This window comes from Phyllobates terribilis, unplaced genomic scaffold, assembly GCF_046119375.1.
Source record: "Phyllobates terribilis strain yellow unplaced genomic scaffold, ASM4611937v1 Scaffold_5__5_contigs__length_657084704, whole genome shotgun sequence".
Classification (NCBI taxonomy): Eukaryota; Metazoa; Chordata; class Amphibia; order Anura; family Dendrobatidae; genus Phyllobates; species Phyllobates terribilis.
In genome coordinates, this window is record NW_027362765.1 from 534,870,981 (window position 1) to 534,898,348 (window position 27,368).

Consider the following 27,368-nt stretch of genomic DNA (forward strand, 5'->3'; position numbering starts at 1 on the left):
GTCTGTATGCTGGATCTGAAATGAAAGGATCTTTTATTGGCATCCATTGGTGAGTGCTGTCTTTTTCAAACTTCCTTGGACATTTGATATTTCTCATTACTGTCCATATTTGGGGACACTGTAAGATAGTATAAGAACTTTGGAACCTCCTGTAAGAACTTTGGAACTCCCATTCTCTGGATTACTAGAAGTCCCAGCAGTCAGACGACTAGTTATTCTACATTTTCATCTATGCTGTGTATTGGAATATCACTGTGTAAATATTGGTGAAAATAAAGAAGATCTGGCATTAATACTTTTACTGTGAATTTATTTTAACTAAGTATATATCACTTCAAATAAAAGTTGCTTCAAAGCTTTGTTACAAAAGTCAGTTTAGGAATTATGGTAACAATGTTTTCCTCTACATTAAACTGAAAATCTCAAAATCATCCCGAACATTTACTTTAATGCTACAAGAGTGTACATCTTAATTAGAATTTTGGGGAGGATAAAAAAAAAAAAGTTAATTTTGTACACAAAATTTACACTACAAATTTTGTGAATAAAACAAACAATTGTTTGTGCAGAAAATGTGTCCAATCATGCAGACTTAATAGGAAAAAAAAGGAACATGCAGTTCTCATATGTGATAGCAATACGGCTAAATTGTAATGTAGTTCAGAATATTATTATATTCTCTGTACATTCCAGAATTTCAAGTATAATCAAAGAGAAACTGCATGCATCCCATTTATGTAGCTAAAGTAATTTGTCACCTCGAGTATGATGGTGGTACAATATAAATGATTCAGTATTTGTCACCTCGAGTATGATGGTGGTGCAATATAAAATATGTCCCACATTCAAGGCCCCTTAAGTCTTATAACAAACCAAAGTCTACTTCAACACCATTAATACTATGTCCATCTTTGCTTGTTCCATATAAAGATGCTCATATTACATTTCTGTTACTTTCTGTATAGTTCAAATCTTTTGCCTCAAAATTTTTTCAGATTCAATGATCCCAAGACAATTTGCCTTCTTTGAAAATCTTTTCTTTAAATTTCCGTTTTCAGCCAATCATACAGCATACCATACTTTTCTTCCAACTCTTTTTCGATAATTCATTGCTTAGTTTTTTTTTCCAAGTCAATAACAGTCTGAGAAAGATGCAAGGATGATGATTATTTTATACACACAAATTAATAAACAGCTAAGCCAGTAAGCACAAGAGCATTTTCAACAATTGGTGGATAACACTAAAGCTATTGTATTTCTCAATAATCAGAAGTGGACTTTGGCTGGTCTCCATACATTGGCTTGCATTCCTGTTTTTGAAGCCGAGAATCTTGGCTTTGGCACCTGAATTTTAGACATTGATGATCTAGGGGAGGTAAATGAGTTTATAGGACTAAGGACTGAGGATTCCCGATTCTTCTGTGGAACCTCCTGGATGGGAGCGTAAAAAGGCACAGGCCCAGGAACATTGGTTGTCATAGGTTGGCATGATATGTCGGTTCTCCAAACTGGTTCTGCAAGTGTTGTTGCTGATCTAGGCATTAACACTGTAGGAGTCATGTTAGTTGAAGAAGACATTGGAGTAGGAGTTGAGAATCGCTTAATCTCATGCGCTCTAGCAGTTTTCACAGGAACTTGTCTACTTAGAGTGGAATTAATTTTCTGAGTATCCTGGCTATTAGGAGAATTCCCAAAGCAGAACATAGCTGAATTTAGCTGGTAAGGTTGGTGGCGCATAAAATCTATAGCTTGCATTCGTGGCTTGCCAGCGGCACCCTTCTTAACTTTGCTATCTACTTTGCCACCTTGAGATTTCGATGCAGCTAATGGACAGAATGGTGAAACCAGTGGATTATATCCTATTGGAGGAGGTGCACGAATATTAGGTGAATATTTCCAAGATGATGGAAGAGATGGTGTTGGTGAAGGTGTTCTTGGCCTTGAGTTAGGCCTGGAGCTAGATCTATTTTCTGAGTCAACTACAAATTTATCCATACGACTTTGACGTTTTGCAAACAGTTCCGCTCCTTTACCCTTTAACTCAGGAATATCTTGGCTTCCATTTATAAGTTGTTCTGATGTTGTTTTAAAACTGGGTTTTGGAGCCACAGGTGGAGGCACCTTAAATTTTCGTGCTGATGATTGCATAAAATTACAGGCCTCAGCTCCTAAGCTGAGGAAGTCTTCTTCTGGGCCAGATTCAAAACCTGCTCCATGTTGCTCCTGTTTAGGTTTCTCATCTATATTCTTCACCATTGACAAGAGATCTGGGTTTGGCAAACACTTTTTCTCTTCCTTTTTAACAAACATCTGTTTTTTGCCACCTCTCCTTCGTGCTTCATTTAGGATGCCAGTACGTCCTATGGGTACAGAGATCCTTTGTTCTCTGGAGTTTACAGACTCAGGTGACTGGTTTACTTGGGTAACTGGTGCTATATACGAATGTGTAATGCGTGTTGGACTAATAAATTGTGACACTGTAGATGTTGACTGACTCACCGGAGTGGACTTTACTATATTTGACTGAGAAGTAACAGTATGAGACTCTGATGGACGAGAAGGAGATGATAGATATATTGAAGCTGTTGTAGTCCGTGGTGTTGTTGGAGCTGAGAGGTTCTCCTTTGGAATCTCATTGTATTGAGTTACTGGTGATGACACTGCCCTACTTGGTGCTGGGATATAAAGGGATGCAACAGAACTTACTGGGTTTTTTTGTATGTTAGCAGTTGTATCAGCTAAAAATGGGTTGAATGGAGGTGAAGCAACATTTTGCACAGGAAAGCTTTCAATTTTTTTGGGTGGAGAGGGCTTGAACACAACTGAAGAAGCCATTGTCCGCTGTCCAACTTGACCTGGAGTAAATGGTCTTGCTGACCTGTTGAAGATGACATTTCCAGGTGACTGTGTATCTTGAGAATGAGCAGGGGTTAGTGATATCTGTGTGCTTGTCACCATAGTATTCTCTGAGCCCCGCAACTCTTGACTTTTATCATAATTTACTGTGTGAATAGCGTTTCCATTAACAACTGATTTCCGAGGAGGAGCAACGGGAGTTTTATGATGCTCTTGTGAATTCTGTGAGGGAGAACTGTCAGCCACCTGTTCAGATTTCTGCCTTTGCAATTCAAACAATGCTGCTCCCTTTCCAGAGGCTTCACTCAGACCTTTTTCTTCCTGTGCCTCATGTTCCATTTTGGGCTTTTCAATATCCATATAGGTGCTGTCCCAGTCTGAATTATTTGTTAGGCTACGGGCATCAGAAAATCCTTCTTCGTCAAATTCTGATTCACTTGTGGGAAGGACCCCGTCTTCGTCTTCGATGTAACGATCTTCGTCTACACTTCCGAAACTTACGAGTGTATATTTCTTTGCTCTTTGTCGTCTCTTCTTAAACATAAGAACGCCCTTTGAGTGAGGATTTGGAGCATCAGTTAAAAGTGATGCAATTGTTCTACATTTGGTTCTAGCCTCCTTGACATTTTTCTCCTGTACGCTCTCACTGCGATTAAGTTCTGCAAAAGAAAACACAACAATCATATAGTTTAGCCTAGTTATAGACGCATATATTCAACACAAAAGAGAGAGAAAGAAAACTCAGAAGTGTCAATGTATGTTTTCAAATTACCATGAATAAGTACAGTATGATTAAGAAGTATCATGTTTGCTAAATGTATGAATTGGTGTTCTTTGTCTTACAGCACTACCGTTACTTCCTACTATTTAAGTGTCCTTCTACATCTGCCAGTACTTGACATTACTAAAGAGGGAACAGTATGAAGTATTTATATCATATAACGATGAGCAATGCTATAATCATTTTTGACATATGAAACTGGTCAACTAGAACTTTGCACATCATATAGCGAATTTATCACTGTGGAAATTATATTCACATCATATGATGATTTTACACAGTAATTCTGTTACCTGTGTTTTACTAATGAATGGAAAATAGCCTGCATGGCAAATCTTAAAAGTGCATTTTAAAATCCATGCTTAAAAGTCAACTTTTTGCCACTGTCAAAGAGAAAAAAAATTAACCCCGAGACATTTTCAAGTTGTCAAATTTATGATTATTTTAAAAATGTTCAATTGAAAGTTTCAGATAATTCATTACTGCCAAATTCCAGATATGAGAATATTAAAATAACGTCCACAGTGACTATCATATAATTAAAAAAATAACTCAATGTGTAGAAATTCTGTAGTCTAGTGAAAATTGGGGATAACTTTTATCCTAATCTCCTATCACTCATTCAGTGTTATAGAAAATAGAAAAATGTAACAAAAATAGCAAACACATTTACACGTTAAGGAATTAAACATTTCCTATGTTTTTCAACAGTAACAATATTGAGTATTGGTTTAGGACTTCAATTAAAATGATTGTTAGATTGTTGATTCCATTAATTGTAGAAATTTTCATTATGAAAACAAAGTCTATCGTTGTGCAACTTACTCTTAATTGAGGATTTAGTAAGCACAGTGAAACAAAAAATATCCATGAGGTGTTAATATCATTGAAGCAGGTCAGAACACTTTATTTACACTTGTCCTACAAAGCTCTTCAAATTGTCAAGCTGATCACTTTACACTGACATACACAGTACATAAAACAGGTCATGCCAAATCAGTGAGAAAGAAAACCCCAAGGTGTCCTTGTTTGAAGTGATATCATATCACACAAGGTTCCCTGTAGACATTGACAAATAATAAGAAATCAAAAGACAGTATGATATAGGGCACTAGAAGATGTGAATTACCTGCATAGAGATTATCTGTGCTGTGGTAGGAAGATACCGGTGAATCAGGCATGTCACATACACCATTAGAGTCACAATGTTCCATATAGAGACGACAAGGGACAAATGTACTCCAAGCTGGAGCCAAACTAAAGTTAGAAAATCTCTCCAGCTCCCTGCTGCCCTTTCTACAAGCCTTTTTAAGTCCCCACTTTTGTCTCCCCTGGCATAGCTGCTGGATTCACTGGCTTTCAGAAGCTGATGAGATCATAGAGTCTATTTTTGTGTCCCCAGGCTTATCACTGGACCCGGCTATGGACAATGTCACCTGTCACTTCAGCTATGTTCCTCTTTGACTATGGTTGGGTAAGAAAGAAATATTTTCAGTCTGCCACAATTTTTCAAAGCCCCTCCTTCCACTTTACATGAAGTGTGAAACAATGATATATATTCCATTCTGGAAACATGAGGTCAATGCTCTTAAAATACCTCCCTTATCCATAAAGACCACAGTAGAAGAATCAATATTCCTTTTGGTACACTCAAACAAGTAAGAAGAAATGCGTTACGAATATAGTTACTGTTGAAAAGGCATGGTCACATTGATATTTAGTATATAAATTAGATAATGCTTGTATGTAAGGTTAGACGTAAGTATTATAGTCCGAGGATTACAGAAGTAACACCAAAAGATGCCACACACATTTCAATATAACGTGGATGACTATGGGGGCCTACTAACAGATGACTGATAAGGATTCCTACCAGGGATGCCAACTTGACGTTTTATTTTTTCTGGACAGCTTATCAAAAAATCACGGGCAGACAATATTTTTTACGGACACATTGGAAAACCATAATAAATCGTTATAATTATGTGATACATGTCTATATCCCATAATTCTAATAAGAAGACATCACCGGCATTCACTGGAAACTGTTAAATGAAGATAATCACAGTAAAAAATAACCTGTATATGTTTCTTCGGCCTCAAACAAAATTACCTTGAATTTTTTTTACTGACAGGGCCAAAAAGTGATTCAATTTTCTGGACTGTCCAGGAATTTCTGGAAGATTGGCAACCCCGATTCAAACACAGGATCGCTCCATTTAAATAAGCAGCTTTCTATCTTGAAGAGTAATCACTGATATAATTTTTATTTCAGAAATAAATAATACACTTGAAAATAATCAACTTTGTAATGTATCTTATTAAAAAATCCACTTATTTCTCCGCCTAGATTGATCTTTCACTCTCAGTTCTTGGGTAAAATGTGTAAAATCTGTATTCAGTGAAGACAGACTTTCCCACTACTGAGATAGGAGATACTGAGATAGCAGTAGGTGTGTATATGATTCTATGGAGGGAGGAGCTAGAGGCAGACACATACATTTTGTAGCAAGTTCTCCTGAAACAAGTTACAGTTCTCCATAGAACTTTACGGGCAGCAATTGTCACATGCAATCCCTGAATTGTGTCGCAGCTGATCAAACCTAGATGCCGAGCACACAGCAAATACTCGGCGAGCACCCGAGCATGCTTATTTAAAGAGTTAAACAAGCACGCTCGCTCAACACTAATTACAACCCCTTAGCCATCATTTGAAGATTAAAAAAATAACCCCTAACCTACAGCAACATGAGCTTCCTCATGTTCATGTGATTTTATATGCTTAGCTCTTATTTCCCATAAGTTAAATGGGTTACCCAGAGAATAGAAATAATAAATAATTAAGTAATTTTAAATAAATTCTGAAATACCTTTAAAGGGGTTGTCTGGTCTAAAAGTCTGCAGTCACTCTGTGTGATTGCAGACTCGTGAATGCTCCCAGTGAACACACTGCGCGCTGCGAGGATTCGCTGTTGTCTGCCCCGGGAACCACGGTAAAGTTTGCATTATGCATACTCCTTCACAGAACCCGTCTAGTGAGTGTGTATGAAGCGAAGCCATGCCCTGTCTAATGAGCATAGCCATCTAATGGGCGGTGCGATTCCACGCCCACTAGACAGGTTCTGCCTGGAAGTATGAATATCGCATACTTGGCCACATTGTGACTAGATGTCACTCAATGGTCAAAATGTTTCTAAGAGTATGCATATTGCACACTTGTGGTCACACGAGTGTTGCGCATGTGTTGTGCAAATTCACAAGTCTGCAGTCACATAGAGTGACTGCAGACTTTCGTGATAAACCTGGACAAGACCTGTAACACTTTATTTGTGCAGCAAATGGAAAGTGTAAAATATAATAAGGCAAAAAAGCAACAGCAGAATTATTATTTTTCAATTTTCTCCAATGTTAAATACTAGGTTGTATGTATCCCATAGTGGTGTCACTGACAAATACAACTTATCACAGAAAAAAAAAAGCGTTCATACAAAAAAATGGCTCCTGAAATGTGATAATGAAAAAAAAGGAAGATAGGTGGATGTTAGAGTCAAATTAGGCCTTGTCATAAGGGGTTAAAATGTCTTACGTTTTCGGCATTATACACAATGTGAGTGATACAAGACTAAAGACAAATTCCTGCTTCGTCAAGTATTTGAGCAGTCCTAGACTACTAGGAAACTCCAATTCTACAGGGAAATGGAGCTAGAATGCTCTAGCTCCACATGGAAAAAAGATTTCTATCATCTTAGGATGGTTTTGTGTAATATTTGGAAAAAAATGAAAACATTCGGAGAAGATGCTGGGATCAGCTCCTCCTTTTAATTTTGCTACAGTGATTTTTTCACTCCTGGTAATAAAGCAGCCTTATCGCTAGGGAGCATGGACCAACCATGTATGGAATATGCAACAGATGACTCAGATTTTTCTGTCATCCCACTTTAAGTGTGATGAATATCAAGTTGCAAAATAATTATTTTGCCTCATATTCTGGAGATAAGTATATTATTGCTTGGATCATGGTGTTAATTCCGAGGACTTAAAGAAACTGCTTCATATGCAGCAAAATCACCTGTTCCCACATTACACCATCTTCACTGACCATATGAGGCTTTTCATTATCTCTAATTAGATGTAAATTTAGACAAGACTTCTGGTACAGCCTTTAAAATAAGATTCAAGACAAGAACAGAATTGACGATCCTCTTCCAATGCTTAGGTACTTATCGTAACAAAAACAAGATAGTATAGGTGACAATGATAGGCTATGTTGGTAGACATAGAAATTATACTGATCGCAGATCCCACAAGAGTGGTGTGATCATAAAATGTTAATATACATTGCGACCCTTATTTATCAAGCAGTTGATATCAGTTTTTGAAGTAGAAATTTTTTAAAAAATTGACAAAAAAAAATTGCAAATTGTGGTAAATTTTGGATTTCTGAAGCGTGCCTAATAAAAGATGAAAAGTATACATGGAGTACCAGGAGGCAGCCTGACTTCCATCTTTTATACAAATATATTAAGCTTTACGCCAGAAAATATGGAACAGTTTAGTACAAATCTGCACTTTTTCATAAGAGGTGTATATTTGAAATTCTAAGTTTAGGACAGTGAAAAGGAAGATATACATATAATCTAGGATATATTTACCAATAATGTGGTCATGTGGCTTTAAAGGCCTTACATGTTTCGCTGGTTAGCTGGCTTCATCAGTGGATACCTAGGTATATACCTTACTGGTCTCCCTTTTTGGAATATTATTTTCTTATATTTAGATTCTTTTCTACCATGTATATTATTTCATTATGTTATTTTGTATCGTGACTTGTTCATTTTTTTTTGGGGGGGGGTATTTCTTTCTAGGTGTTATACTGTATTTTACTCACTGGGGTTTGTTGCATATTGGTGTTACCATGTATGAGTCACCTGACTATATGATATCCATGACCTTGAGTTTTGTACCATATTTTAATTGGTTTTAAATGTAATGTGTCTTTGTATAGATATTTTGTAATGAGCCAATAAAATGTTGTAATAAGTTTTTGTTATATTTAGGTGTGCCATCCATTTACTTGTATGTCTGGTTTTTGATTACTATTTATCAAGGCATTTGTATTAGTTTTCTAACTAAAAAGTTGCACATTTGTTGCTTATTGTTTTATGCAAAGATTTGCATTGAGCAGTTTTGTTCCGCTCTCAATACTTTTGAAACGTGGGTAGGAAAGTGAACGTGGCTACCTATGTATGTAGGTCTAAGCCATGATTTATTAATTGAGCCCTTGGAAAATTAACATAAAAATTGGAGAAACATCTCTAAACACAAGTGTTATATTAAAGGATGCCCTAAATTTAAACAAATGTTATGGAACACTTTCATAAATTTGGCATGAATCGAGACAACATAACTTCACACAAAATGGATTTTAAAGTTTAACCTAATGATAAATTCTCCCCACAGTATATGAAAGATTTACCGTAATTAGTTATTTTACAAAACAAATTATTTTTACACTTTTAATGCTTTTTGTCATTCATGTTTGAGACATATTTATCTGTTTTGTTTTTATCATATATCAAAGCATCTACAGTCATGGGCAAATTTTTGAGAATGACCTAAATTTTGGTTTTCGCAAAGTTTGCTGTTTAAGTTTATATAGTAGCAATTTGCTTTAATTCTAGATCGCTATGATGAGTGATAAAATGAAATTGCAAAAAATTGCAGTCATTCCTTGCAATGAAGATTAATTAAATCACAAAAACAAAATTTTTAATTATTTTAAAATGTTTAATTTCACTGCTGTGCTGCCACTGACAAAATTATATACCATGTTTATTGAAGATAATGGTGCCGGGCCCTCCAAAGACATGCTCTTTGTATTTTTCCCAAGCAATTGTTACAAATGAATAAAGATGATCTATTATACTGCATAAAAGATCATGTCACACAATAAAAAAGCGTTTTGCTAATTCATTGGGTGATCGGCAGCCTTTTTATACAACAAGATAATCATGAAATGAGTATTTTTAACAACACACATTCACGATTATCTTGCAGTGCAAATGCCCTTTAATTGGGTAATTGAAAATGGGTTTTCTAAACCAGACAATTCTTCAGGGACATTTAAGCAAAATGTAGAGAAAAAAAACTTGAAAGGTGCTGAGAAGATATAGTGATTATTGTAGCTTAATTGACACAAATTGCAGAGCTAACAAAAAAGTTCACAGATCCCTTACAAAAATGTACAAATTCTTGAATAAAGAACAAAACATACAAACAGGCAGCTAGAAAAAAAAAGTGTGGGACAAGCACACATAGGGTGATATTGAATGGTACATATGAGAAAGGAGTTATGGAGTTGCTCAGCTGAAGGGGTTGTGATTGCCACAACTCCAATAATTGCCCATTAAAGAGGTTTTCCCACAAACAAAGTTTCTTTTTAATCAATAGATCATTGAATAATAATAAGTTCCACAATTGGATGTGTTAAATAAAATGTTCCTGTGCTGAGATAATCTTATAAATGTGCCCCTGCTGTGTACTGTGTAATGGCTGTGTCTGACTGTACAGGAACATGGTCTGATCATACCACATCTCCTGGGCAGGGAGGAAGGAAAAGAGTATACAGACAGTACTGCACTGGATCACAGCTGATTCTTTCTTTGAAGTAAAACATTGCTTAAAAACAGGCAGTGAAATGTTTTACCTCACAAAAAGAATCATTTGTGATCCCCTGCTGTAATATCTGTATACTCCTTTTCTTCCTCACCTGCCCAGGAGATGTGGGAAGATCAGACCATGTTCCTGTACGGTCAGACCCAGCCATTACACAGTACACAGCAGGGGCACATTTATAAGATTATCTCAGCACAGGAACATTTTATTTAAACACATCCAATTGTAGAAGTTATAATTATTCAACTGATTTATTGATTAAAATAAAGTTTGGTTTGTGGGAAAACCCCTTTAATATTACAGCTACTGCAGTCCCATCGGCAAATGAGGGTAAACCCTCTTCTGCATATCGATTAATAGAAAAAGGAGATTTGATGTTTCAGAGTAGACCCCGTTGCTGTATGAAGGAAGAACAATTGTGCTATGTAGTTTGTTTTTGAAAAAGAGCTTGGTGCGAGCACGAAACGAGTAAAAATAAAAACTACGAAATTGCTATTCCACTCTGGAACTGCTTCCTTCATTCATTACCGCGGTCTACTTTGAAACATCAAATCTCCTTTTTCTATTAATAAAAACAGGCAATTACAGACCTACCAATTAATTAATTTATTCTGATATAATACTTTGTTTTAAAAAATTATCTTTCACTTGAATAAGTAAAAGAATATGCATAACTGAGCCTTTACAACATATCTGCTTTCTACCAGAAACATCTTATACATTTTCACAGATTGTCTGGTGAATTGCATCTCATCCCTCAATGGAGCCAAACTACAATACCAATACAAAAAAAACATAGGGCCTGCACACCTTTTGTATAAAATGAATATGGATGTGCATAAAAACAATATGGCCGCTGATGGCCGGAGCCCCCTCTGGTCATCAGTGCGAGCAATGATTATGTAGGAGGGAGCGTCAGCGGACACTTCCACCCCCATCACTCTGTTCTGGCAGACATTGATGGGTGGAGGGGGGGCCGTGTAGGTGCTGAAACTGGGCCCCCCAGCTCATAGGCCCCATAGCAGTCACGTGGCCTGTCGCCATTGGCGATATGCCAGTGTGTGCATCATTGGTGAAGTGATATTTACTGCACGCCATACATGTACAGCATGAAGATGGAGAGGGAACATGAGCTGTTTCTGTGCTATCTGCACAAGGAGCCAGCTGTTACATACAGCCGGGCTCCTACTGCAACAACCATGTAAACAAATCTAAATAAAATGTTAAAAAAAAAATGGTTAAATTGCTGTTTTTTCTATGCATGCCAATGAAGAGTTAATAAAAATTGATTAAGAAGTTGTATGCAACCAAAAATGATGCCAATTAAAAATACAACTCATCCCACAAAAAACATGCTCTCATACAATTACAACAAATGGAAAATAAAAAAAAGTTGTGATCCTTTGAATATGACAGGGAAGAAACGAAAAAAAGAAAAATGAAGGCTCAAAGTGGTCAGTTCTGAAGGAGATAAAAATAAAATGGATAGTAGTATTGTACAGTCTAAAAGTTTTGATTCATTTAAGCTACTGCATATGCTTTTGCACACCTAAAAAAATATCTTCATTCTAAAACCAAAGAATGAGCCCAAAGTAAGAAAAAATAAAAATAAAATCAGAGAAAAAGCAAAAATTAAGGGTTAAAATATCAGAATGTCTAAGAAATTCTGATTAAAAGCATACCTCTCATTTCAGATCACTGTTCAGCATGTACTCGAGGAATAACACAATTTATGGCAATTATTTGAATTACATTGTATTTTATATTAGTTCACCCTTTTGTATACTACATTTTGTAATTATCAGTTGTCTCTGAGCCTGTGGGTGGAGACTAGAGGCTAAGGTGTCCCTTACACAGCACACAGACATAATGGATTCCTGCACTCCCATCTCTATATATCACGTGTTCAGAAACAGCAGCAGCACACAGCACAATAAACACAGTAATCAGTAGTGTAGTTGTGAATCCAGCATTGAGGTGAAATATAACATGTACCAAAAGCAGTACCACTGTGTGTGTGTACCTGATTTACTAGGCTCCATCCTACCCCAATTCCCTCTCAATCTGTAATCCGACACCTCAGTGAGCTTGTAGTCTGTCTGTCTGTCTGTCTGTCTGTCTGTCTTATTTTGGCTAAGATGATTTTATCTATTTTAGGCTGCGTTCACACATTGCGTATTTTTGCGCGCTTTTTTGCGTGCGCTTTTTCAAAATACGCAATGTGCTTTGTGTCTGCCAGGTGAATGGGAAATTCACTTTGCCGTTCAGACACTGTGTGATTTTACGCAGCGCGAAAGCCCAGCTGCGTAAAGAATTGACATGTCAATTCTTTACGCAGCTGCGTCCTGCGCTTTCTCCTATTGTGCCCTTTATAAGCGATGGAATTACGCAGCGGTGTTCACACACTGCGTAATTCCAGCGCTTTTTTACGGAGGCGCAGGAGAAACTATGGATACTCACCTATTCGATGCATGGGAGAGGCGTCCGGTCCGGTCCCGCGGCTTCCAGCATCTGCCAGTGAAGCGATCAGCTGTTAGCTAACCGGCTTGTAAATCAGCTGATACAAGCCGGTCACGTGACAGTCAGCTGATCGCTTCACGGCAGATGCTGGAGGCCGCGGGACCGGACCGGACGCCTCTCCCATCCATCGGATAGGTGAGTATCCATAGTTTTTTTCTTTTAATAACTTAAGCAGTGTATGTACTGCAGCCAGAAGCTGTCTGTACATACACTGCTAGGGGGCACTCACACACACGACACATAGACACAGACAGGACACACAGGACACACAGACACATACATTACATTACATTACATACAGGTGTCCATGCTCGTCCCACTTCATTTCTCCTGCACCTCCGTAAAAAAACGCAGGAAAAAACGCAGTGTGTGAATGGAGGTGCTTTTTTTACATGCGTAAAAAAACGCAGGTAAAAAAAGCAGGAAATACGCGCGCGTAAAAAAACGCAGGGAAATACGCAATGTGTGAACACAGCCTTACAGTGAATAATGAGTTTAAGAGGCAGGGCATAGGAGAAGTGGCTCGTTAGTGGGAAAAAAGAATATTTCTCTGATAAGACCGATTACGTTTTTTAAATTTGCTCGTATTATAGATTTACGCCAAGTTTGTTGAAATTACACTGTTCATATAAATTAAATCTAATTAAAATTTAGAATTTTTACTTTGAGATTTTTAGGTTTTTTTTTTAACGCTCCATCTTCATCTTAAAATTGGCTTCTACAGTTATTATTAGACTGAATCAAAATTCTGATGAGACTTCCTCCCCCCCCCAAAAAAAAAACAAAACAAAACAATTGATGATTTTGCAGGGGAAAACCATGGCCAGCTAGGCATTCCATCACATCTGCTGCAAGAGAAATGTAGTATTAGACCACAGGCATTCAAATACAGTCACAGAGCTTCTACTATGGCTGATTAAGAGAGGCCACAAGCTTCAAGCTCCCCTGGATGTTGTCACCATGCCCTAATAGATATATGAACAGGTGTTGTCCTGATGCACAAATGGAAATGCAGATGCGTACTTACCAAACAAAGAATTGTGAGGTTCAGAATTCCGTTGACCTGTCTGTGATGAAGAATTGGGTAATGATCTCATTGTAAACCCCTCCTAGACTATTTAGATGGCTACTGAAATGTTTCGGCATCAATCCAGATTTATAGGAGGTGACGTTTACATTTATAAAGTTAGGAAAGTTCCCTTCTATGACTGGCATTAGCCAGTGTAAACCCATAATCTTTCAGCTGTTGTCTTTTCATAACTCTCATATTTGATACCAGTTATTAATACTTCTATGATCATCTATTAAACAACAGCAGTGATATCATAAATAAAAACATTCTAGAATAGCCGATGCCTGCTTTATTCACTGCATCAATTAGAGGAAGAATGCAATGGACTCATAGTCCTATAAATCCCAGTGCACATTGTTTATTTATTTTTTATACCATTTGCAAAATGTTAGAATGAAGAAAAAATATATAACCTAGAGTGAACCTGACATTCATTTATCTGCTAGTGTATCCATGTAAAACACTGCAGCACTTCAAAGAAACATACTTTTAGAAGCCATCCAAAAGTTGCTCTTGACCGGAGTCTTGGACTAGCTATCCCATCTGTCAGCTCATTCGACATGTTCAAACCGATTACATATCTCAGTCACCTAGCTGAAGATGGAGCTAGACTAAGAATGGAGTTGGGAGTCAAGGCACTGAAAATGCTCCATCCGGCAAAAGAAACTTCCAGCCATATTAGCATATTACCTCTAAAGTGGATTTCTCTGCAACATTGCAGCATTTTTGTTTACTAGAAGCATAAAGTTACTTGTGTTCTTAGAACATACACTCACATGTAATTGGTTCGGAGGGACAGAATGAGCTGACCGATACCTTTTAAGTCATAATAGGGCATATGCATTGAGGTGTCTTTATGATATACACAGTTTACCTACAGATTAGAGTTTAAATATGTGGATTACCATTTGCAGCTGGAGATGAGGAGTATACCCATCTACTCTATAAGAGGGAACATCAGAGGACATTTAATATCCCACTGCTATGTGGGCAAATGTGCTGTATCTCAGAACAACCAGTGTAGTGTTTGTGACTATTGGTAGCAGCACACTTGTGCCCATAACAGCTGCCCAGTCACGGAGCACCAACTCCCCACGCTCCTATGGAAATGTTGTAAACCTATATCAAATGTTCTTGTAATTAAATATTTTAGTCTGTACCAGTATGTAGTAACACAAGGTATCTGCGGTCGTGTTTTTAATTGTAATAGTTTCGTAGCAGATTTTTGGTGTTGATATTAGGGCACACAACAGAAATTAAACCATGCCCAACGATGCCCATGTAATGAACTTGGAGAAATCCATGGCATGGAAATCCAAGTTTTGCACCCATAAATATACTTACCAAACTTTTGAAGACCAATAACAGGACATTTGAACCCTCATGGCCAGCAGTAGAAAGCCCAAAAACTCGGTTATTGAAATGTTATGGAGGTTTTCTATTTTATTTGTTTATATATATATATATATATATATATATATATATATATATATATATATATATGTTTAACTGTTTTATATTTTTATTATTCTCCCTAGGAGACTTAAACCTCCAGTTACTTCATCACCTTTGCAATACATTGCAATACTGTAGTAATGTGGTGTATTATAAAATCAGCAATCTCTTTTGGAGTACGAGTATGGCAGAAATAGGGGCTTTAGTACACTCCCAAGTGCCATGAAAACACTATTAATACATAGAAAACCTGGGATCAAGCGGCAGGAGTGGGGTGGGGGGGGGTGAAATGGATCTCCACACCCCTTTTATTCAACTGCTGTTAAGATTGACAGTGGCATTTAAGGGTTTGAACTGCTGCAGTCAAAAACTGGCTCCATCACAGTAGTTACTGTGTCAGTTTCTGGCTGTATAAAACAGTAAGCACCCAGAATGTATGGATCTCGATTATATCCGCAATCTGCTACATACATATAGGGGCCGAAACGTCAAAATTTTTACGCCATTTTGTGCAATATGAAGTTGGAAGTAAATTTGTGACTTTTTGTGTTTTCACATCAGTCTCGGCCAGCCCTACCAAAATGGGTGGAGAACGGGTGCGATGGGGCTTGGAGGCACCCACCTGCCGAATTCATCAAAAGTTATACCACTTTAGTGACATAACTAATGGCAGAAATTTTCCTTGATTAGAATAGCATTTCAGAGGAGGCGCACACCACCATATTGATTAGGTAGCTTGCGCCTCTTAATAGATTTGGCATATTGTACTCCAGCGAGCTACAGTATTAAGACGTTTGTGTTCTAGAATGTCTGAAATTTATTTTTTACTAATTAAAACCAGAAACCAACATTCTTATTTCTAATCTTTCTTTATTTTTTGCTTTTTATTCTAATTTCTGTACATTACTAAAGGATTCAGATATATGTTTTTTGCATCTACATAGATGAAAGGAACAATAGAAGATGTATGTTCATTGACTTTTATAAAAATGTTTTGTTCTGGACAGAGGTTCTTGTAAACAGAGCGGAAAAAGGTTGGTTGTGATTCTAACCTATTGTCAATGCTAGTTCTTGTGGCGGGTATAGAAAGCATGTACATTGATATTTTTTACAACATTTGATCCTCTAATTACCTTCATATCTATGTGATTCTATGCATTTATTCAAACAGGTGGAACATCTGGAAATACCAATGGAAATATTGTTAGTAACATGTGATATAGAGTTCCTATACTCCAAGACAGCTCATCAACAAAGAATAAATGTGTTGCGCTACAATATAGTAGAAATCTACTGTTTGGATAGATGGCAGGGCTCATAAGGGAAAAAATGCTAATTGGCCTTTGGACCGCAAATTCATCTGGAATAGTGGGTGCCACTTGCTCACAGTTCTATAACATCAAAAAACACCCAAAGTAACTCCATTTCAGAAACTACACTCTAAAAAAAAATTCTCCTCAGGGTGTGGTGAGAATTTTGCACTCACAGGTGCTTCACAGAATTTTATAATGTTGGGTCGTGAAAATGTAATAGTGGGGAAGGACGTAGCCTTCCTTTGGCACTGAAGTATTTAAAGAAAGTGTTCCCGTAATTAGACCTCTCTGAACTGTTGGTAGACCAAGCTAAGGGGTTAGCTTTAGTGGTCCAGTCAGTAGAGTAGAGGGGGAACTTAGTGCCCTGATCAAGCCTTGAGTGATATAGAGCTTGTTCCTGGCATAATTCCTTGTGGGCTGCGGTACCTGTAAACAGCCACAAGATGCCACTGTCCTGGGTGCAGATGTCAGGTTGAGTCTGCTAGCAGTGTTACAGACGGTGATGAGTTAATGCTGTGTGATGACAGCTCACTGAGGGTGGGCACATTAGGAAAATCTCTGTTTAGTTCCCAGAATCAGGAAGTGATTCTTCAGTAAGAGATAGGACAGTGAACCATACGGGCAGCCTGAATATATATTGGCTGCTAGGGTAGACGGGAGCTCCATACCCTCAGACAGTGGGATCACCAGTGTGAAAGTCTCCCTATGGAAGAGCAAGAGTCCTGTTAGCCGGCCGGAGAAACTCATCAAAGGTAGTGAGGACCCGGGGCACTTCTAGTCTGCAGGAAGCAGAGGAAGATAAATAGGACTCCAGGCTAAGACGTGGGGGAGAGATATCGGATCCAGATCACTGTTGGTATTGCAGAAGAGTCTCTTGGGCTAGAGATTAGAGTCACACAAATGCTTCACTTAAAGAGGGAACCAGGGCTGAAGAAGTTGCCAGCGCCTGTGAGAGAGATAATAACCTGTCGGGCCTTATCCATTATATCTGCCTGTAAATATTGTACATATTCCTCTTCCCCAAGTAAAGTTCAAGTTCTGGTTAAGAACCTCATGTCCTCTGAATTTATTGCTGCCCTGGTCCCAGAAGAAAAATGCCTGGAGACAGCCGCGATTGGATGGTTTGAAGTAAGTGGAGAGCACCACATACATAGCCACACATCAGAGGGAGGACACGAATTGTCTGTAGGGTGCCAGAGCGAGAGGGGGCTACAGCTCGCCCACGACTACCTCTCTGGGGCACCTTACATTTGGCGTAGTCGGCAGGATGCGAGCTCCTCGCATGAAGAAAGCGGGGAAGAGCCGACGCAGAACACTGAGGAGAAAGTGTTGGAAGGCATGGGGCCCAAGATGGCGGCCCGAAGCATGGATTCCAAGATGGTGACAATGGCAGTAAAGTCTGGGAGAAGAACCGCCTATCATGGGAGTGGACGGCGCCGGAGAGCGCGAAAAGAGGTCCAGCCCCTATGAGTTCCAGCCCAAAGAAGGATGGGCCCAGCAGTGAAGATGCATCCCAGGATGGGACGTCCAGTGAGGAAGAGGGCGCGGCGTAAAGTGAAGTCCGGCCCCGTGAGTATCAGCGCGCACAGAGAAGGGGCGCGGCTGAAGGCGGAGCTGCCGAGAGTGACGAGTGACGCGGCGGTCGAGTCAGAAAGCCGGCCCAGGAAGAGGAGGAGTTGGACGCGCAGGACGCGCGTCACTGGTAAGCGACCAGCGCCATTTTCTGTCCAGCGCACGAGAGGAAGGAGGTGCTGCGGTGGATGCTCTGAGAGAATGGCGACCAGAGGATCGGATGACCTGTCCCGAATGAACGCCGAGGAGGAGATCTTGGAGCTGAGTACCCCAGGGGCCGCAATCGAGAGTCGCTCACCCGCGGATGCTGCCCGTTAGTCCTTGCCCCCAGTGGCTGTCCAGTGGTCCACTAGGCCCGATCTGGAGCTGGGCCTTCTTGTCCATGAGTTCCGTATGTGGTGCTGGAGCCGGATGCCGGAAGACCCGTCCCCCTCGGCCGAGGGTGGAGAACATTCCGGTGGGGCCGGAGCAACTGCTGCAGCGGGGCTTGACAGAGGTGAGCAGCCTATACCCCAGCGGCCGGATTCGCCTGCGGCACCTGCCGCGACAGCTTCCACGGCGACAGGGGCCCCTAGGCCTGAAAGGGGTGGTGCGGAGGGGAGGCCTCCCAGGAAGAGAGCCCCGCAAGAGAGATTTTGGCAGCTGGCAGTGGAGGCCATCAACACCCCCTCGGTGAAGCGTTACGCCGAGCTCGGGAGTCTGAAGTGGACTACCCGCAACCCCCCGATGACGCCATGAGAGCAGCGGCGATGGACCAACACCTTCCTCGGAGGCTGGCTGGAAGGGTCCAACATGGCGCAGAGAGAGTCGGTGGAGGCCTCCCAGACTCGGGGACGAGTCCTCGAGTTCCACATCCGCGAGGGGTACGGGTTCCTGGAGGAAGAGTGGACCGGGGACAAGGTGTTCGTTACTCGCGAGGTAATTAAGCGAGATTATCTCCCTGACCGCCTTCACAATCTGCGCGTGGGGGACATAGTCCACTTCGTCAAGTGTGAATGTTCCAGGGGGAGGTACGCGGCCGTGCTCACCCGTCCATACGAGTGGAAAGATGTCCTGGAAAAGGACGAAGAGGTCTTCAGGAGGAGGGCCAAGAGGGAGGCTAAGCAGCGCTGGGCTAGGGAAGCCCCTAAAGGCTTTCTGTCCACACCTAAGGCCAATGTTCCGCCAGCAGAGGAGCCTAGGAGGCGGCAGTGGGGGGAGATTGTGAGTGATGAAGAAGAAGATCTCGCAAGTGGCAAGAAAGCTGATTTCCCTAGTGTGGTGCCAGAGGAGGAGTCGGCGCCACAATACCCAGGAGGGGCTGAGAGAGCTGTCGGGGACATCCAAGTACCTCGCTGGGGCACCTTACAAAAATGTACAAAATTCAGCTTTCTTTGCTACAATGTTGTTTCAGTCCCAATTTTTTCATTTTCATAAGGATTATTATAAGAATATGGAACCCACAATTTGTAAATCAATTTATCCCGAATGGGGCAATACACAATATGTGGTCCTAATTTACTGTTTATGTACATGGCAGGACTTGAAAGGGAAGAATCGCTGTTTGGCTTTAGTTAATAGTTTGTGGGTGCCACTTGCAGAGCACCTGAGGTGGTAAAAAAGCATAAAACCCCCAAAGTGACCCTATTTCAGAAACTACATCTCTCAGTGAATTAATTTAAGAGGTGTAATGAGCAGTTTTCACCCCACAGGTATTTCACCGATTATACCAGTGCACTGTGCAAAAATAAAAAATTACTTTTGTTACAATAATAAGTATATTTAGCTCAAAATGTTTCATTTGTACATTGGCTAATATGAGAAAAGTACCCCACAATTTAATATGCTATTTTTCCCGAAGTGTGGCAACACCTTATATATGGTCATACACTACTGTTGGAGCAAATAACAGGGCTCAGAAGAGAATGAGCACCAATTGGCTTTTGGAGCGCAGTTTCCTGGAGTGTGTTGGCACCATTTGCAAAACCCCTAAAGTGCAAAAACAGCAAAAATCTCGAAAAAAGAGATTTCGCAAATTATACTCAAGGAATTAATCTACGGATTTATTAATTACTTTTACCCCACTAGCATTTTCCAGAAAGTGCATAGTGGATGATGCAGAGTGAAATTTACAAATGCCATCTTAATGCCCAATACATAATATCCAGCTGTTGCTTTTTGAAACAAGCACCCCATAAATTTTTAAACAGGTTGTCAGAAAAGTAATAATTTATGGGTTATCTCAATATGATATCGGAGGGGGTCAGACAACACATTGCTTAGTGGCTGCTGGCAAATACTCAAGTACACTCATTTCCATGGGAGATAAGCCACACAATACTTGTCTGCGACCAGTAAGCAATGTATAAGGCTGCAGTGTTCCACCCGTATTTATATCGGTTTGAGACCACTGCAGTTTTCAGCTGATAGGTGGGTGTGCTTGGTGTCAGACCCCACCAATCTAATATTCATAACCTATCTAGTGAAAAGAAAATTAATCATTAGATCCTGGAGAACAACTTTAAGTGGGTTCTTCCTCTACAACAGGCTTCTACAACATACTGCCTGGGGGCAGCATGTGGCCCACTGAAGGATTTTGCGCTGCCCGCAGAGCTGAATGGGAAGCGCAGGATCCTTCTTTCCATATTTAAATGTATTCACATCTTTCAAACGCGAATACATTTGAACACTTCGGCACCAGGACTTAGGCAGAGGAGCGCTTGTCATCCGCCACCCTGACGTGCACCAGCGTCATGAGGTCAGCACGCTGCTGAGGTTATCATATTGCTACCAGCGTCGGGGCTGCTCAGGGAGAGGAGACGTTGGTCACTGGTAAGCACTCCATGGAAGAGCTGAAGATTAAATGTCATGTTATTTTAGTTGAGGGGCCAGGGAAGGGAAGGGTTGTATTACTACGAGGGCACATAATGTGGAAATTTGGGACATTATGGGGCAATTTGGGACACAATGGGGGACATTATGGGGCAATTTGGGACACTATGGGGGACATTATGGGGCAATTAGAGGTGACTGAGAAAGGGGGCATAGTATAGTGAGGGGCAGTGGGGGGACTTGGAAAGGGACAGTTTGAGGAAGATATGGAAAGTGGCATTATGTGGGGGAACATTATGGAGAAGGGTTGTGTAGGGGATATTATGTGGGGGAGATATTACAGTTATATGAAAAAGTTTGGGCACCCCTATTAATCTTAAGCTTAATGTTTTATAAAAATTGGTGTTTTTGCAACAGCTATTTCAGTTTGATATATGTAATAACTGTTGGACACAGTAATGTTTCTGCCTTGAAATGAGGTTTATTGTACTAACAGAAAATGTGCAATCTGCATTCAAACAAAATTTGACAGGTGCATAAGTATGGGCACCTCACCAGAAAAGTGACATTAATATTTAGTAGATCCTCCTTTTGCAAAAATAACAGCCTCTAGTCGCTTCCTGTAGCTTTTAATGAGTTCCTGGATCCTGGATGAAGGTATTTTTGACCATTCCTCTTTACAAAACAATTCCAGTTTAGTTAAGTTTGATGGTCGCCGAGCATGGACAGCTCTCTTCAAATGATCCCACAGATGTTCAATGATATTCAGGTCTGGGGACTGGGATGGCCATTCCAGAACATTGTAATTGTTCCTCTGCATGAATGCCTGAGTAGATTTGGAGCGGTGTTTTGGATCATTGTCTTGCTGAAAGATCTATCCCCTGCGTAACTTCAACTTTATCACTGATTCTTGAACATTATTGTCAAGAATCTGCTGACACTGAGTGGAATCCATGCGTCCCTCAACTTTAACAAGATTCCCGGTGCCGGCATTGGCCACACAGCCCCAAAGCATGATGGAACCTCCACCAAATTTTACTGTGGGTAGCAAGTGTTTTTCTTGGAATGCTGTGTTTTTTTGCCACCATGCATAATGCCTTTTTGTATGACCAAACAACTCAATCTTGGTTTCATCAGTCCACAGGACCTTCTTCCAAAAAGAAATTGTCTTCTCCAAATGTGCTTTTGCATACCTCAGCCGACTCTGTTTGTGGCGTGCTTGCAGAAACGGCTTCTTTCGCATCACTTTCCCATACAGCTTCTCCTTGTGCAAAGTGCGTTGTATAGTTGACTGATGCACAGTGACACCATCTGCAGCAAGTTGATGCTGCAGCTCTTTGGAGGTGGTCTGAGGATTGTCCTTGACTGATCTCACCATTCTTCTTCTCTGCCTTTCTGATGTTTTTCTTGGCCTGCCACGTCTGGCCTTAACAAGAACTGTCCCTGTGTTCTTCCATTTCCTTACTATGTTCCTCACAGTGGAAACTGACAGGTTAAATCTCTGAGACAGCTTTTTGTATCCTTCCCCTGAACAACTATGTTGAATAATCTTTGTTTTCAGACCATTTGACAGTTGTTTTGATGAGCCCATGATGCCACTCTTCAGAGGAGATTCAAACAGGAGAACAACTTGCAAGTGGCCACTTTAAGTAGCTTTTCTCATGATTGCATACACCTGGCTATGAAGTTCAAAGCTCAATGAGGTTACAAAACCAAAAAAAGTGCTTTAGTAAGTCAGTAAAAAGTAGGTAGGAGTATTTAAAACAAGAAAATGATAAGGGTGCCCATACTTATGCACCTGTCAAATTTTGTTTGAATGCAGATTGCACATTTTCTGTTAATACAATAAACCTCATTTCAAGGCAGAAACATTACTGTGTCCAACAGTTATTACATATATCAAACTGAAATAGCTGTTGCAAAAACACCAATTTTTATAAAACATTAAGCTTAAGATTAATAGGGGTGCCCAAACTTTTTCATATAACTGTATATAGAGGGTTAGTGTGGGGGGATATTTTAGAAAGGGGCAGTGAGGGGGATATATTTTGGAGTAGGGCAGTGTGTGTGAGGGGGTATTTTGTGCAGGAAACACAGTGAGGGGTAATTGCTTATTCCCTGGCAGAGCATGGAAGATATTTTTATTTATGGAGCAGTGCAATGATTATTTTATTTTTAAGGACACAGTGTAGTGATGCGCTGCTGATGACAGAGAAGAGGCAAGTCTGGAGAGATGAGCTTTGGGCATGAAATCTCATCATGGCATCTGTGCTACATGGAGACAAAAGGGATGGGAATGACTCCAATCAGAGAAGATCTCACTTATAAGGTACCTGGATGTAATTTTTTTTGTGATACTGACTATGTCTCATCAGTGTTGTGGTTCCTGTATGGTGATAGCTGGTAACAACAACTCCCAGCCTCTCTTACCATTGTTAAGGGAATTGTAGGTTCATGCATTACAAATGTATATGGGACTGACCTGACATTACAATTGATCACTCTACTTGGCGTTTCATTCATGTACTGATGGAGGTTCTTTTGCTGCATTCATGTACTGATGGTATTTATGGTGCTGCATTCATGTTCTGACTGTGTTTCTGACACCGCATTTATGTACTGACTGTGGTTCTGGCACTGCATTCATATACTAATGGTGTTTCTTTTGCTGAATTCATGTAGTGATGGTGATTCTAGTGCTGCATTCATGTACTGACAGTGTTTCTTTCACTGCATTCATGTATTGATGGTGGTTCTGGTGCTATGTTCATGTTGTGATGGTGGTTCTGTCACTGTATTCATGTACTGATGGTGGTTCTGGTGCTGAATTCATGTACTGACAGTATTTCTGATGCTGCTTTCATGTACTGACTGTGGTTCTGACGCTGTATTCATGTACTGACGGTGGTTCTGGGCTGAATTCATGTACTAATGGTAGTTCTGGTGCTACAATTCATTTAATGATGGTGATTCTGATGCTGCATTTATGTACTGATGGCCACTCCCCTTCTAGTGCCGCAGACGGCCAGTGGGCACGTCCGACTAGGAGGCACTGGCTCGCTCAATACAAGTGTATGGAGAGCGAGGCCACGCCCACTGGCTAGGGGTATGTATAACACATACATACCCTCCGCTACCGGGTCTAAACCCGGCGAATCTCCGCAGCTCACAGTGCGTGTGCTGGGGGGATTCATAAGTCTGCAGTCACACAGAGTGACTGCAGACTTATCACTTTTGACCGGACTGAACCGAGCACATGTTACCTGATTATTAAAGCTGACATGTGCCTGCAACATCCGCGGGTGGAATCGCGATCCACCCGCGGCTGTTAACCAGTTAAATGCCGCTGTCAATCTCTGACAGCGGCATTTAACAGCGCCGCGCCAGAAGCGCGTCACTTACCCTGCCCATCGGTGACCCTGTCACGTGATCGCGGGTCACTGATGGGTGGGCATGACAACCCTGGGTTTGCAGCAGACCCCAGTGGTTGTCATGTAAAGATTGCTATGAGCGCCACCTAGTCGTCAGTGCTCATAGCACAGGAGCATTTCTGCTACATAGAGGTGGTATGTAGTAGAGGCGATATGACAGTTGCTGCTTCTAGTCTCCTATGGAGACTATAGAGGCAAGCAAACAGTGTAAAAAAAATGTTTTTAAAAATATTAAAAACATAAAAAAAAACTAAAAGTTTAAATCACCCCTCTTTCGCCCCATTCAAAATAAAATAATAAAAAAAAAACCCACATACACATATTTAGTATCACCGCGTTCAGAATCACCCTATCTATCAATATAAAAAAAGAATTAATCTGAACGATAAACGGTGTAACGAGAAAAAAATTGTAAACGCCAGAATTACGTTTTATGGTCGCCGCAAGATTAAAATAAAATACAATAACGGGCGATCAAAACATCGTATCTACCCCAAAATGGTATCAATAAAAACATCAGCTTGGCGCGCAAAAAATAAGCTCTCACCCAGCCCCAGATCCCGAAAAATGGACACGCTACAGGTCTTGGAAAACTGGGCCATTTTTTTTTTAGCAAACTTTGGATTTTTTTTTCTTCGCTTAAATAAAAAAGAACCTATACATGTTTGGTATCTACGAACTCGTAATGACCTGGAGAATAAAAATGGTAGGTCAGTTTTAGCATTCAGTGAATGTGGTAAAAAAAAACAAAAAAACATTTGTGGTATGGCACTTTTTTGCAATTTCACCGCACTAGGAATTTTTTTCCCGTTTTCACATACATGATATGGTAAAACCAGTAATGTCGTTCAAAACTACAACTCATCCTGCAAAAAATAAGCTCTCACATGGCCATATTGTCCAAAAAATAAAAACGCTATGGCTCTGGGAACAAGGGGAGCAAAAAACGAAAAAGCAAAAACGGAACATCCCAGGGTCCTTAAAGGGTTAAATTGTCCCAGAAAATTAAGTTTTTCTCCCTGAAAATTATTGAAATTACACATGTTTTGTTATACACATGTTTATTTCCTTTGTGTGTATTAGAACAACGCAAATAAAAGAGAAAAAAGGAAAATTTGACATAATTTTACAAAAAAAAACAAAAATGGGCCAGACAAAATTGTTTTAATCCTCAATTTAATATTTGGTGGCACACCAATAAATAGCTGTAATCTATCGCTTCAACTGGAATTTTGGACCACTCTTCTTTTGCAAACTGCTCCAGGTCTCTCTTATTTGAAGGGTGCCTGCTCCCAAAAGCAATTTTAAGATCTCTCCACAGGTGCTTCATAGGATTTAGATCCGGACTCATTGTTGGACCACTTCAGAACTCTCCAGCACTTTTTTTTCAGCCATTTCTGGGTGCTTCTTGAAGTATGTTTGGGGTCATTGTTCTGCTGCAAGACTACATTGCGACCCAAAATTCTTTGGTAATCTTCAGATTTTATGATGCCTTGCACCCAGTGCCAGAGGAAGTAAAACAACCCCAAAACATCTTTGAACCTCCACAATATTTGACTGTAGGTACTGTGTTTTTTTCTTTGTAGGCCTCATTCCGTTTTGGTATAATTGGTAACAGTATAATGATGTGCTTTACCAAAAAGTTCTATCTTGGTCTCATCGGTCCAGAAGATGCTTTCCCAGAAGGATTTTGGCTTACTCACATTTTGGCAAACTGCAGTCCTGCTTTTTTATGTCTCTGTGTCAGCAGTGGGGTCCTCTTGGTATTCCTGCCATAGCGTTTCATTTCATTTAAATGTCGACAAATAGTTTGCGCTGACACTGATGCACCCTGAGCCTGCAGGACAGCTTGCATTTCTTTGGAACTTGATTGGGCCTGATTATCCACCACCCAGACTATCCTGCGTTGCAACCTTTCATCAATTTTTCTCTGCCGTCCAGGTAGATTAGCTACAGTGCCATGGGTTGTAAGTGACGCGCCCCCTGGGCCAGTGCTGTAGTGCGGCGCGCGGGCGCGCGCGGGATACCCGGAGCCGGATCCGAAGGGGGTAGTAGTCTTCGTGTGGCGGTGACCCGGTCCGTGCCCAGGGTGGTCAAACTAAGCGGCAGTTATTGGTATGATGGTATTAGTGTCCGACTACGCCACCCGTTGATTTGCGGTCGCAAGGCCGCCACTGCAAAACAGTCCGCTGAGGCCGATGGTATATATGTGCAGCTATGGTGGTATAACCCCCAACGGGAGAGGTATAGCCTCAGGGCAGCTGGTGCGGGTGAAGGGAGTGATAGTAAGAGCGTCCCGGTACCTATGGTGCTGGTGGTGCGATGGAACACAGAGACTGATTGCAGTTTTCAATGCTTTACTCACAGTTGTTATTAACGTCAGTCCTGCAGGTGATGACGACCCGAGCCATGCTGCGTCCACCAGGTACGGGGCTCGACCAACCCCCAGGCAATTCCAGAGTGTGACCTTGAACTCCTTTCCCCGTTCCTTTCTCTGGCCGTCCCCACTAGGGACCCACCCATGTCCAGCTTCCTCTGGCCTTCTGGTGGCGAAACCTTTCTCCGGTCTCCCTGACCCTATGTGGCATGCCTTCGTGGTGAGTGTAGTGAGTGGTCGTGCCAAGACGTGGCCACGTCCTCCGGTTCCTGGCTGAGGATAAGTGGCCTCCTCCAGTTTGGGATCCGGTACCCTGATCTGCCAACCCTTCACCCGCTGACTCCTAGCGTGTTCGGGTTCCTTCTTGCTTCATGTCTCTGGGCCTTTTCTTATGTTTCATTCTTTCCTTGCTTCTTGTTCCTTTCTTCTTCACTCTTGCTCCCTCCAGGGGCAGCACCCAGACAGGGCTGCTGCTCCCTGTCACTCCTCCTCTCACTCTTCTTCT

General features: G+C 40.7%; 1 protein-coding gene across 2 annotated transcripts in view; it reads right to left on the reverse strand.

The window, feature by feature from the left end:
• Positions 1–294: 294 nt before the first annotated feature.
• Positions 295–27,368, reverse strand: part of SYNPO2L (synaptopodin 2 like) — a 118,944-nt gene continuing 91,870 nt past the window's right edge. The window contains exons 4-5 of one of the 2 annotated variants that reach the window (XR_012322113.1): positions 805–3,515; positions 295–758 (exon numbers count right to left, since the gene is read on the reverse strand). Coding sequence is in view for 1 of the 2 variants with exons in the window: in XM_073685788.1 (XP_073541889.1) it covers positions 1,267–3,515 (2,249 nt within the window). In the remaining variant the exon portion in view is untranslated. Of the gene's footprint in view, positions 3,516–27,368 lie in introns of both variants that reach the window. The other variant, XM_073685788.1, reaches the window with a different exon arrangement.